General features: G+C 35.3%; 2 protein-coding genes across 2 annotated transcripts; both read right to left on the reverse strand.

Moving 5' to 3' along the window:
* Window positions 1–1,328: 1,328 nt before the first annotated feature.
* On the reverse strand, window positions 1,329–8,540 carry LOC126722419 (uncharacterized). Its single transcript, XM_050425573.1, has 2 exons — window positions 8,381–8,540; window positions 1,329–3,512 (listed from the first exon to the last, which is right to left on the reverse strand). Exon 2 carries the CDS (start codon window positions 3,493–3,495, stop codon window positions 1,570–1,572), a length of 1,926 nt encoding a protein of 641 aa, XP_050281530.1. The 5' UTR covers window positions 3,496–3,512; window positions 8,381–8,540; the 3' UTR covers window positions 1,329–1,569.
* On the reverse strand, window positions 6,549–7,172 carry LOC126722032 (uncharacterized). Its single transcript, XM_050425206.1, has one exon. It carries the CDS (start codon window positions 7,170–7,172, stop codon window positions 6,549–6,551), a length of 624 nt encoding a protein of 207 aa, XP_050281163.1.
* Window positions 8,541–12,119: the final 3,579 nt, after the last annotated feature.

Here is a 12,119-nt window from a genome sequence, read left to right on the forward strand (position 1 = left end):
CAAAGAGAAATGATATGTTTACAACAAATCCTAAGTGGCGGGTTGTTACTGGTTGTTATTGTTAGGGCAAAAAAGTAATTTTAGTGTTAGTTTTAAATTTGAACCAATAACAACTAACCACCTGTGATTTGTTGTAAAAATGTTGTAAACGTCGCATATCTTTGAAACAAAACATGTCTATGTATTTTTTTAAGGGAAAAGTTAACAGATGTCCAAAGGGTATTAATTTAGAAACTATTTTTAGAAGCTTTTTATTGAAAAAGAAAAAGAAAAATTGACTTTTTAAAAAGTTTTTTATATTTCCTATAAAAGTTTTATTAAAACTTTCTTAAAATAGTTTATTAATAATTGTCCTAAGGACACCGGTTAACCTAACTATTTTTTTAGACATTTGAAATAGGTGAGTTTTTAAAGAGTTTGCGATAGAATTTACTCAAAATTCTCAAGCGACCCAAAGCAACTACACCTTTCATTTTACTTATCATAATCTAGATCTCATTGCCTGATTAGGAATGATGTGGTCCATCCTTTGATGACGATTGGATTTACTTTATTGCCAAGCACACAAGGAATATCCACTATTACTCCTTTATATCATTTCAGCAGCAAAAATCCACCAAAATTTGGCATTTGGTGCGTAAACGTTGTATAGGCAGAGTCGGCAGAGTTTTGCGTGTGTGTTCAGAAAATGCACTGATAGCATTCCTTATTGAGTAATGCCAAAACCATATAAAATGGCACAATTTGTGTCACAACTCACTCATGTGGTAAATTGTGAGTAGTAGAAGTGTAATGATAGTGGGGTAGTTGTGACACAAGTGATGCCATTTTATGCGAAGGCAGTGGGATAGTCTTCCTTATTTATTGCACTAATGTGCACCTACAATGTTTCAAGCGGGGGAGCATTGTGCTCGCTGTTGGACTACGAGTCTTGGTGAATGCATGCATACACGTCGAATGGTGCCCTCAAATTGCTTTTGGGCTCAACGAGTATGCTTTCAGATTTTACCTTAAGCCTATGCACGAGCCACACTGCTAGGAATTCCTCAGTACCCAATCCATTATTAGCTTTCATGGGTTCAGAAATTCCATTGTCCAGAGCCATGGGCCCAGTTTTTATGCCACAATAAATTAGTCCTTTGATAAGTTTCTCTTTTCTTATTCGGTTATTCCTTCACCAAGTTTTTTAATCTTAGGGATAGCAAAATACACAACTAGCCACCAAGCCAAAGAAGGTCGTTTACTCCTTCGATAATGTCATAACTCATAACACAAAACTCAGTTATTCTTCAACGGGAACATAAGGTAAAGAGAAATGTTCCAGGATATTACATATTACTCCAAAAAGAGTACAAACTGATCATGCATTTCTCAAATTAATCACATTTTGTATTAATAATTTTCTAGTAATGAGAACATGTATAGTATTTTAGCCACTAATTCTCAGGTTAATGACCTGTATTTTTTGTTTATAGCTGATGACAAGGGAAAAGATATCCCACTGACCTTTTCAGATCTTCAATAAGCTAGGCTCCAATTAAGCAGAAAACCAAAAGAGCACATAATCTATCACAAAGTGTCATGAATACTAAATATGCCCTTTGTTTGATCAAGAAGAGTGCTATCCCGCATCTTAATTCTGGATGGGCTGCTTGAGCTTAAGTTTCTTTTACCAGATGGGGAGCTTGAAATTCCATTTCTTTGTCTATGAAGTCTAAGGTTGTTTCTAACAAAAACAAGATCTTCCACTCTCTCCACCCCCAACCTGTTGGCTGTTTCTTGACATGGAAAATCATTATCTTGCCATATCTCTTCACATGTCCCAACACTTGAAACCTGACTCAGAACTTTCATGGCTAGTGTCTGTAAGTGGGGTGTTTCAAAACCAAAGTTCTCCCACCAAGCAACAGGGTCCATTTTATCTCTACAATCCACAGCATCTTCCTCTCCTAAGGATCCTTCCAGTCTCCAGTAAGAGCTAAACTGCTCTCTAAGAACCCGTCTCACTGCACTGTCACCCTCATGTCTTTCTAGAGTGGCTTTCCAACCCCGCATTACAGTTCTATCCTTTGTTTGACCTTTCCCAAAATATTTAGGATTAAGTATATAACCTGCAGCATGAAGAGGAGAAAAGAACACATCCCATCTGTTTTCTATCAACTCCTCCAATTGATTCAATGCACTTTCCTCAATTCCTTTACTTCTCACGGCTTCAAGAGCCTGAACTCGCCAATCATAAACATCACCCATTACAGATCGATCAATATTAAGCACAGCAAGGAACCTCAGGAAAGGCTCACATAACTGCAAGAATAAATGGGCCCTGCTCCAGAAATCATCCCCTGTAATGGCAGCTTCAACCTCAATACCTATAATGTCCTCTGGAATACAAAGCTTCCATTGCTTCCAGTCTTCACCAACAACTACCTGTTGAAGTTCTTCCTTTAGCTGAAAAATTCTCTGGATAATGCCATAGGAAGGTGCAAACTTAGTAGAAATTAAGTCAGAGCTCCCTTTCAATTTTTGAATTAAAATACCTGGAGCAGAACGCTGAAATGTCATGATGCATTCCTCAATTTCCTTAGCACACAAGATAGCAGGTTTAATCCACTCCAATTCAGCTATTTCTTCCATTAGCATGCAGATAGAATGTGATGTGCAAGGAGACCAGAATAAGTGAGGAAACTTTGACAATATAAGGGATTCAGAAGATTTACAACAGGCTTGGCCTAGCTGTGAGCCTAGATGTGAAATTATCTGAACCACATTTGTAGGCCCAACTTCTTCAATTGCATCACTAAGGACACCAGATAACACATCATCCCCCTCATCAATAACATCTATATCTACTGCTTTCAAAAATATAAGCCCCCGTGGGCTAGAGACAAATACATCAATGCGGAAGCAGCCCTGCAAGCCATCTAAGTGGCCAAGACAAAGTATCGTGCATCCTGTGTGAGGCCAGGACTCCCTAACTAGACCAACAGATTTTTCAATTCTTCCTTTCTCTTTACTTAGAAAAGAATCAGACAGTTCATCTTTTGTTGGGGGTTCATATCCAGGGCCAAAAGCAGCAATTGCTTTTGCCATTTCAAGAAAGTAAGGAGAGTTGACAACTTTGATATTCAATCCATCAGCATAGAAAAATCTTGCTAAAATGTCATCCACATCTTCTTTGGTGACACAGGTAAGACTTGGTCGTGAAGTACGAATGCGCTTCCCAGGCTTCCCATTTCCAGAATTCCTTTTCTTTTTCCGAGCAAGGCGCTCCTCCTCTAATATCTGAAATGCCTCTCTCAAAGACCGGTCTATTGCTGGGCAGCTTTTGACCCCAACACCAGTGAACCCGAGAAGGTGTGCTCTAACACGTGAATAAGATCCATTATACCGTAGATTACAGTGGTTGCATTTCCACCTTTTTGTACCACTTCCCTTGTCAAATCCACCAAACACACTGACGTGCTTCCATCCCCACTTATCAGATTCTGATGGCATAATCTCAAACCAAAAATCTGTGTAAAATAAAATGGGGTTAAAAAATAAGAAGAACAAAATAAATATGTTAAAATAAGTACACCAAGGTGAAATGTTGTACTTAGATCTTCAAAAACCAATGCTCATATTCCCAATCAGGCTACAAATCTAAGGCAGTAAACTTCTTAGATCTTCTCATCAAAATAAAGAAAATATGGCAGATAACCATAGCCAAGAAGGAAAGGGAGTCTGATGCCTACTACTTTTCACAGATAATCTCACACAATTTCTAAATACTTGAAATAGAATTAGATATATTCTGTTAATAGGAATGCCATAAAAAAGGTTCTAATGAACTCTTTGAAAAACTAACGTCTGTCATAAAAGCTTAAACGGATTATAATCATTTAACTATCATTCTAACACCACCTCGCTTATGGGCCTAGACTCCCCCCGATAAGTGGGGTCCTATAAGTGAAATTTTTAAATCTTTTAAAATGGGAGGTAGAGTGGGGAATGGGGACAAAGTTCAAATTAAATCCATCATTTCCTATCGACTCAAGCTTTTGGAACAAGCTGTAATTTTTCATTCTTCCTCCCATATAGGCATATAGAGTAGCATCAACTATATTAGCCAACTCTTACATGACAAAAATTGGAATGTAAGGCCATTTATATAATTGGAGAAAGTGACTATTTCTTTTCTATGCCTCCAGTCCCCCCTAAAAAAAAAACACAAATTTGCCGCTATTGATCTTGGATTACTTGGAACCTGACTCCTAGTGGTTTTCATTTGATTGTGTGTGTACATTTGAAAAGCTGTGATGTGTTAAAAAAAAAAATTGTTCTTAAAATATTCATCCAAGCACAGGTGCTGGCTATTAATTAATTTCTTGCTCCTCCTCTATACATTTCTACTCCTAAAAATTACAACCAATATAATTTACTTATAATACAATAAAAATTATATTAGCTGCAGGTATTGGAGGTTCTGCAGCATGAACAATAGCAGCAGCAACAACAAGAAGCCTTGATCCCAGTTCAGTATGTCAACCCTGAATCCTTTATCAACTAATTGGGTAGAAATATTAATGAAATACTAATCATACCAGACAGAATGCCACTCTCACAACGACACATTTTTATTGTGAATTTGGTACTTATCCTCTACCAACTGGAAAGACAAGATGGCACAACTTTGAAGCCATTGCCATAGTATTCTATACAAAGTTTTCTAAACACATAGATCTAAGTGCATTATTTCAAGATGCAAGATAACAGAATGCTACACAAATTCTACAACACATTGGTAAATCAGTAGAGGGGCTGGTTTCCATAAGATGGTAAATCAGGTTCAGCTCAGTCTAAGAAATTTTAAGAACAAAATGAACAATACCAGAACCAAGGGAAACAGAATGCCTCAAAAAGCAATTCTTCTGTTTCTTTACACCAACTATTGTAGTGACTAGCCTAAAATAACTACACTTAGTGCTTGACAATCTCTGAGCAATGGAAATCATGTGGCTGGTCATTCATGATCTTCAACCAATACAACAAGTTATTATTATCCATTACAAGGTGCCACATCCAAGACACATTATACAAAGAACTCTTACCTTCGCCCTTCTCATTGATTCTTGGGTTATTATGATGTTATTTATTGAGAAGTCATTAATAAATAAGCAAGAATAAGATCTTAGAAGAAAATTCTTTCATTCTTAGGATCTGAAGCAATAATCATCACATGTTCTCTACGTGAAGCCAAGTATAGTAGTGTATTCCATAAAACAGCAGTGAAATTAGTCAATAAAAGAAAAAAAGAAAAAAAAGTCAGTGCAGTTGATGTTTTGCTGCAAGCCTGTAATAAGTCCCATCTGCCCTCTAGACGACACAACTCGACTCAATTCAACAAGGCCTTAATCCTTTTTTTTTTTTTTTTGATAGGTAAGAAAAAATTATATTAAAAGAGAAGAAGCAAGTAAAAAATACAAGATTCACAATAGTGAACAAGTAGAAAAGAGGGAAAAGAACAGCAAACAGGCATTAAGTTAGACTAAGAGACAAAAGAAAATCCGTGATAGTAGAAAGAGGCCCCAACACCGAGACCAATCAAAGAGGGTCCGTCTGCATAAATCTAGCAACTGATCCAATAATTTTGCCATATCCTCAAAAGAACGCCGATTTCGTTCAACCCAAATATTCCACATTAAACAACCCGGAACCAGATTCCAAATATCAGAATTATGTTTCCCAAGCCACTGATACCAACAAAAAAATAAGTCTATAACGAAACCTGGCATGACCCAATCAATGCCAAACAGCCGAAGCATATATATCCACAGAGCATGAGCAACCGGACAAGAAATCAACAAGTGATCCACAGATTTCTCATCACAGCAACACAAACAACAATGATTTACCAAAGTAAGGATCTGACCATGAGCTACTGTCCACATAAAGAACGCCACCCTTTTAGGAACCTTTACTTTCCAAATGCCTTTCCAAGGGAAAGAAGTAAGAGTTGCATTTCAAATCTTATGATAAAAAGACCGAACATCAAACTTCCCACTTCCATTAAGACACCAAGAAAGTTTGTCACTACCTCCACCCCTAGGAATTCGAGTTTGAATGAAGTGAAGCAGGGAATAGGAAGCTGCCAACTCCCGATCATTAAATTCCCTATAAAATCTTAGACTCCATACTCTATCATTATCACCAACAAGAGGACTTAACATTTCAAAAATATAAGCTTCCTCATTGGCTGAAAATACAAATAGCTGGGGATAAAGAGATTTGAGAGAATTATCCCCAGTCCACTTATCGTGCCAAAAAAGAATAAGAGAACCATCCCCCAACACAAAAGACACATGCCTAGAAAAACTTTCCCACCCGTCACTAATACTTCTCCATAAACCACAACCATGAGCCCTTCTACAAACTCTAGTGCTCCAACCCCCTTTCTCCTCCCCATATTTCGTGGCCATAACCCTCCGCCATAGATGAGTAGTTTCGTGTCCATATCTCCAAAGCCATTTTCCCAATAGAGCTTGATTAAACGACACCAAATTTCGAATTCACAACCCACCCAGCTCACGCGGTAAGCAAACTTTTTCCCAAGCCACCAAAGGGTATTTGAAAAACTCAGTTGAAAAACCCCACAAAAAATTTCTCTGAATACGTTCCAATCTCATTACCACAGCTTTTGGAACAGTAAAAAGGGAAAGATAATAGGTCGAGAGGCTTGACAATGTACTTTTCAACAAGGTGAGTCTGCCACCCTTTGACAAATAAAGCTGCTTCCAGCATGCCAACTTCTTCTCCATCCTCTCTAGAATTGGATTCCAAATAAAGGCTGTCTTATACGAGGTACCCAATGGCATTCCCAAATAAATCATGGGCAAACTGCCCACCCTACAGTGAAGAATGTTAGCCAAATTGTGAATGTTGCTCACCTCCCCAATAGGGACAATTTCACTTTTCCCCACATTCACCTTCAAACCAGTAAAAACTTGAAAATAAGTCAAAACCAGCCTAATGGATAGCAACTGCTCCCTAGAAGCATCACAGAAAAGAATGGTGTTATTAGCAAATAAAAGATGAGAAATACGAATGCTAGTAGAGCTAATAGGTCCCACATGAAAGCCCTGAATAAGGCCACTGTCCTCAGTTTTCTTCAAAATCCGACTTAAAACCTCCATGATCAAAAGAAAAAGAATGGGAGACAACGGATCACCTAGTCTAAGACCTCTAGAACTACCAAAAAAAGCAAGGCCTTAATCCTGATTACCGAATTCGACAATTTACCATTAGCCAAAGCCATATCCTACATTAAATTCTAAGCAATTGCGTCTTTTCGTGGTCTTTATTCTTGTACACCCCAACAACTTGAAACTACTTGCCTCCCTAAACTATAACATTCATAAATCATGTTGTACAAGGCCAAACAATCTTAGAACACTTTTCCCCATCCTTCTCAGTGAGTGCACCTTTATTGATTCCATTCCAACATTGTCAATCATCCATCTTAGCATCCCTATTTCCACTAATCATGGATTTCTTGAGCCAATTATATCTTAACCACCCAAAATTTCAAATAGCATTCTAAGTTTTCCACTTGCTAAAGAGCTCTAGTTCAACTAGCACCTCCTTTATTCAAATAAATAATAAATAATAAATATATAAAACCCCTAAATGCAGCTCCTTCCTTTTAAAGTTTTAAGTAGAGGGTGAAGTCGTGAATTCAAGACTAAATGGGTGTGTGTATAAACTTACAAAATTAAAAAACAACAATGCTATAGACAACAATTTCATAACTTGTTGAGTGTAACATCTTTTTCACTGTGACCACCATTAACATTACTTTTATTTTATACCAACCACAACCTGCCACCATAGCCATTGTAAAAAAAAATGTTGTAAAGCAGTGTGCAAACAGCAATGGCAACAAAACTCAAACAGCTGTGTCTCCACACCATCCATCTTACCCCCATTTTGGAATCAACATCATTCAACCCAAACACATTCACTTTTCACAATTCCTCATCATCTTAAGAATTCTCTCACCCCCCATTTAGTCTTTGGAAAAAATACAAGGGAAACACTAACAAATTAGCTATTCAGAATTTGCAATAAGAAAACAACATATATGCTTCTTAAAAAAAAAAATTATCACACAGCAAAATGTGTTACTTACTACGACATTACTTTGTTAAAATGTTGAAAAGACAAAACTGAGCAAAAGCATATAATTACCAAGACACAGAAACCTTAAAATGTATCAAATTTAATTATTGCATTAATAACATAGCATTTCATATTTTCAAATATTAGATTGAAGTTCTAATTGGAAGAGAAAGAGAGAGGGAGAGAGAGAGAGAGAGAGAGAGGGTTGATTTTGTTTACTTACAAGTAGTGAGAGTATCGATCGTATTTTTTTCGAAACCTGCGTTTCTTTTGTTTTTGTTGAGTTTCTGAAGATGAAACTTCGAAACACTATTTAGGAGGAGGCGAGAGAAGGCGGATCCGTTTCTTGAGCTTCCGTTTCTTTTTCACATTTCCTTGCCCTGGAGATTGTTTGGTTGCTCGATTATATTATACCCAACCCAGGGTAGGGCAAGCGCGTACTAGAAATGGTGTGGGCTTTATTTAGAAAATGCTTATGTTTGCATATAAGGACGGTGGGAAATGAACAAATCCGTTTTTGAAAAATTTTTATTGAGAATTGAAAAAACTATCAAAGTTTTTTCAATTCTTGATAATCTTTTTTTTCAAAAATAGTATACTATTGTGTACCCTTAGGACACACGTTAGTAAAATCCTTTATAATAATATAATGCAATAGGTACAATAGGGGAAGCAGGGAATTCAAACTCTTGATCTACACTGAGAATATCAAAAAATGTTAATTGAATTACAAACTCTTAATAAAAGAATTACTTGGAGAGAGAGAGAGAGAGAGAGACTTGCAACCAAATTAAATTCTTAAAGAGAGTCATGCTAACGAGTGTCATTGGTTAACAATCTATTTTAGGGAATTTTTGACACCACTTTTATAGAAATGAAAAAAATTGTTAAAACATTAAAGGAGATGATAAATGCTAAGAGTCTTGTAATTCAATTGATAATTTTTAATGTTTCTAAAAGATGTTTAGAATTCAAATCCTCCTATTCTCGACTATCAAAAGATGATGCGATGGTATACCCATACAATATATATATATAACGAGTGTCATAGGTTAACCATCTATTTTAGGAAATTTTTGACACCACTTTTATAGAAATGAAAAAAACTGTTAAAACATTAAAGGAGATGATAAATGCTAAGAGTTTTGTAATTCTATTGATAATTTTTAATGTTTCTAAAAGATGTTTAGGATTCAAATCCTCCTATTCTTGACTATCAAAAGATGATGCGATGATATACCCATACAATATAGAAATATATATATATATATATATATATATTGGTGTCTTGTATTATTTTATGAAAGACACATATTTTGGTATACAACATTAAAGTAATTTCATATTCATGCAATGAGAAAATAACACGAAGTATTTTTCTTTTTGTAATTACAATATCAGGGAGGGAGGTTTCAAACTTTGGCTCTCTAAATAGCATTGTACATTTGTACTTAGTGAGGAACCACGCATTCTAATTACATAATTTTTTTTTTAGTAAATAGTAATACTTATTATAACACACATGAAAATAGTAATATTAGTGTTTTAAATTGGGTTTATAATATATTATTTAATCAGAGTACAACTACAAAATAGTCTAATCGTTGTAGTAATTACATAATCTAAACTGACATGAATTCCAATATGTACATAGATTATAATAACACTTGAAATAAAAAATAAATAAATAACACCTCGTGTTCCCACTTTCATCGCAGCCTATCACGGGAAGACTAGAATCAACCCTGGTATCATTATTATTAACTATTAATTAATTATTAATTTTTGTTATGATTAATGGCAAGCGTAGAACTTGAATCTGAATCTTTTCCCGTTATTTTTACTGTTACTATACCTCCGTAATCCGTTGACTAGGTGCATGCTTAATTTATCAGTAATTGGTTATAGGCTCATGCATTGCACAGTTTTATGAAAAACTTATAAAATAAATGTATAAATAATTATATATTTTAATAGATTCAATAAAGATAAAAGAAAAAATTATCAAGTGTAAATAATTATCTCACTAAAATAAGGGGTAAGATTTCTTCCTAAAACTAAATTAAATTGATAATTCCAAATTGAATTTTAAATTGATAATTATTTTTAAAAAACATACTAAAAATTTGATAAATCTAAAATTAATATAATCTTTGTAGGGACACGTTTTGCAGCTCAAGCCCAAAATGTATGGGATCTTGGTCCAGTGAACCCAATATAATAAATTTGTAGAGAGTGGGTCAAAGAACTAAGCCTTAATGAATTTGACAACGGCTAGTATGGATTTAAAAGATGATCAAGCAAGAACAAAGAAAGTAGAGCTGAATGAATTCACTGTTCGAGGAGGTATTTTGTCATACAAATCAATAACAGTTGGGTACAAGTATAATTATGATTGTTACAATATTCTTTCTCTATTTTTCCGATCCTCCCCTCATAGAGGGTTTCTTACATTATATAGCTCCATTTGGACCATCCTAGTCCTACACTTGTCGATCATTTGAGCCCTTACTTAAGTATCTGTCCCATCAGATACCCTCTTTGGCTTTCTGTGAGTTGTGATAGCCAAGGCAATACTGTTCAGGGGTCTTCTCCACATAAATGCGGCCAGAAAAGCAGCTACAGTGCATTCAATGCAGTGGTAGCAGCTTTTCTTTAGATATTTCCGAATTTTCTTCAACCTTGTACATTTATGATACACGTCTCTATCACTGGAACTTCAAGGAAGGTCACCTTAATTATTAGGATACACATTGAAGTTGTTCTCAGTTTATCCGAGGAGGCATCCCTCCTCAGACTCAAACTATCTTCCACTCATTTCTCACTTATGAGACTCTAAGCTGGAATTGCCTATAACTATTTGTTCCTCTTCGGACCATTCATGTTCTCGGCCTGGGTCTAAGACCCAATGTATGATTTAGGCCCTTAACCCTACAATCTTGATAATATTATAAATTAAAATTAAACTTGATAATTCAAGAATACATGTGTAGAACATCTTGATAATTTGATGTAACATAAAAATCAAATAAGAAAATTGTTAAAACTAATCTATTAATTCTAACCATATTTAATCATTAATTCTAAGACCCTAACCCTAAGCATATAAATTAGATCAAAGCTAAGAAAATTAGTTTAAACAAAAGGCAACCAATACACAAAATCTAATCAATTTAATAAAACACAAAATACAAAAAACAAAGAAGGTGCCTTTAGAAACTTGACAATGTTTTTGAATGTTTTGAATTCATTAATTAAAATCACATGAAGACAAAAAACCAATAATAACACTAAAGAAAATAAATAAAATGAAAATAGTAATAATAAAAGAAGACAAAATGCATACCTACATTGTCATGGGATTTAGGTATTCACATATTGAAATAAGCTTCACTCCAAAAAGGATATATAGAATTATATATATTGGTAGAGTTCCATTTGAAATATAATTCATTTAAATCTTATTGAAATTAAAGATATCTAATCAATGTGTCTGTTTTTATCCCATAAAAATTGGAATTAAAAAAAGGACATATGAATAGAATGAAAAAAAAAAAAAAAATTTGATTCAACATAACGTAACATATAAAAAAAAAAAAAATTTTAAAAAAGAGAGAAAGAGAACATGGTTGGTAGCTATAAGGAATTTTGATATATATATATATATATATTGTGGGGGTAAAATCCGTCAGCCGATGTTGGGCCATAGTGCATGTATCAGGCCCAACCATGACAAGAAGAAAAGGCATGGGCATAGGATATCCCATCCCAACCATGTTGGGCCGGGCCTGCTTAGGAGCGTCCGAGGAGGAGTACCTCCTCGGACTCGCCAAGTGGGTGTCCAATTCACACTCCATACATGGCAAAAAGTCACCCAATACGAAGGAATAGTGCATGACGTTCAGGAAGGGGGGCAACCACAACTGCCGCATTAAATGCCAAGGAACTACTTTTCCAGTCGC

Source organism: Quercus robur, chromosome 1 (genome assembly GCF_932294415.1).
Source record: "Quercus robur chromosome 1, dhQueRobu3.1, whole genome shotgun sequence".
In the NCBI taxonomy this organism is placed as follows: Eukaryota; Viridiplantae; Streptophyta; class Magnoliopsida; order Fagales; family Fagaceae; genus Quercus; species Quercus robur.

Excerpts from the sequence above, each read along its gene's own strand:
- LOC126722419 (XM_050425573.1), bottom strand. The coding sequence starts at position 3,495 with ATGCCATCAGAATCTGATAAGTGGGGATGGAAGCACGTCAGTGTGTTT.
- LOC126722032 (XM_050425206.1), bottom strand. The coding sequence starts at position 7,172 with ATGGAGGTTTTAAGTCGGATTTTGAAGAAAACTGAGGACAGTGGCCTT.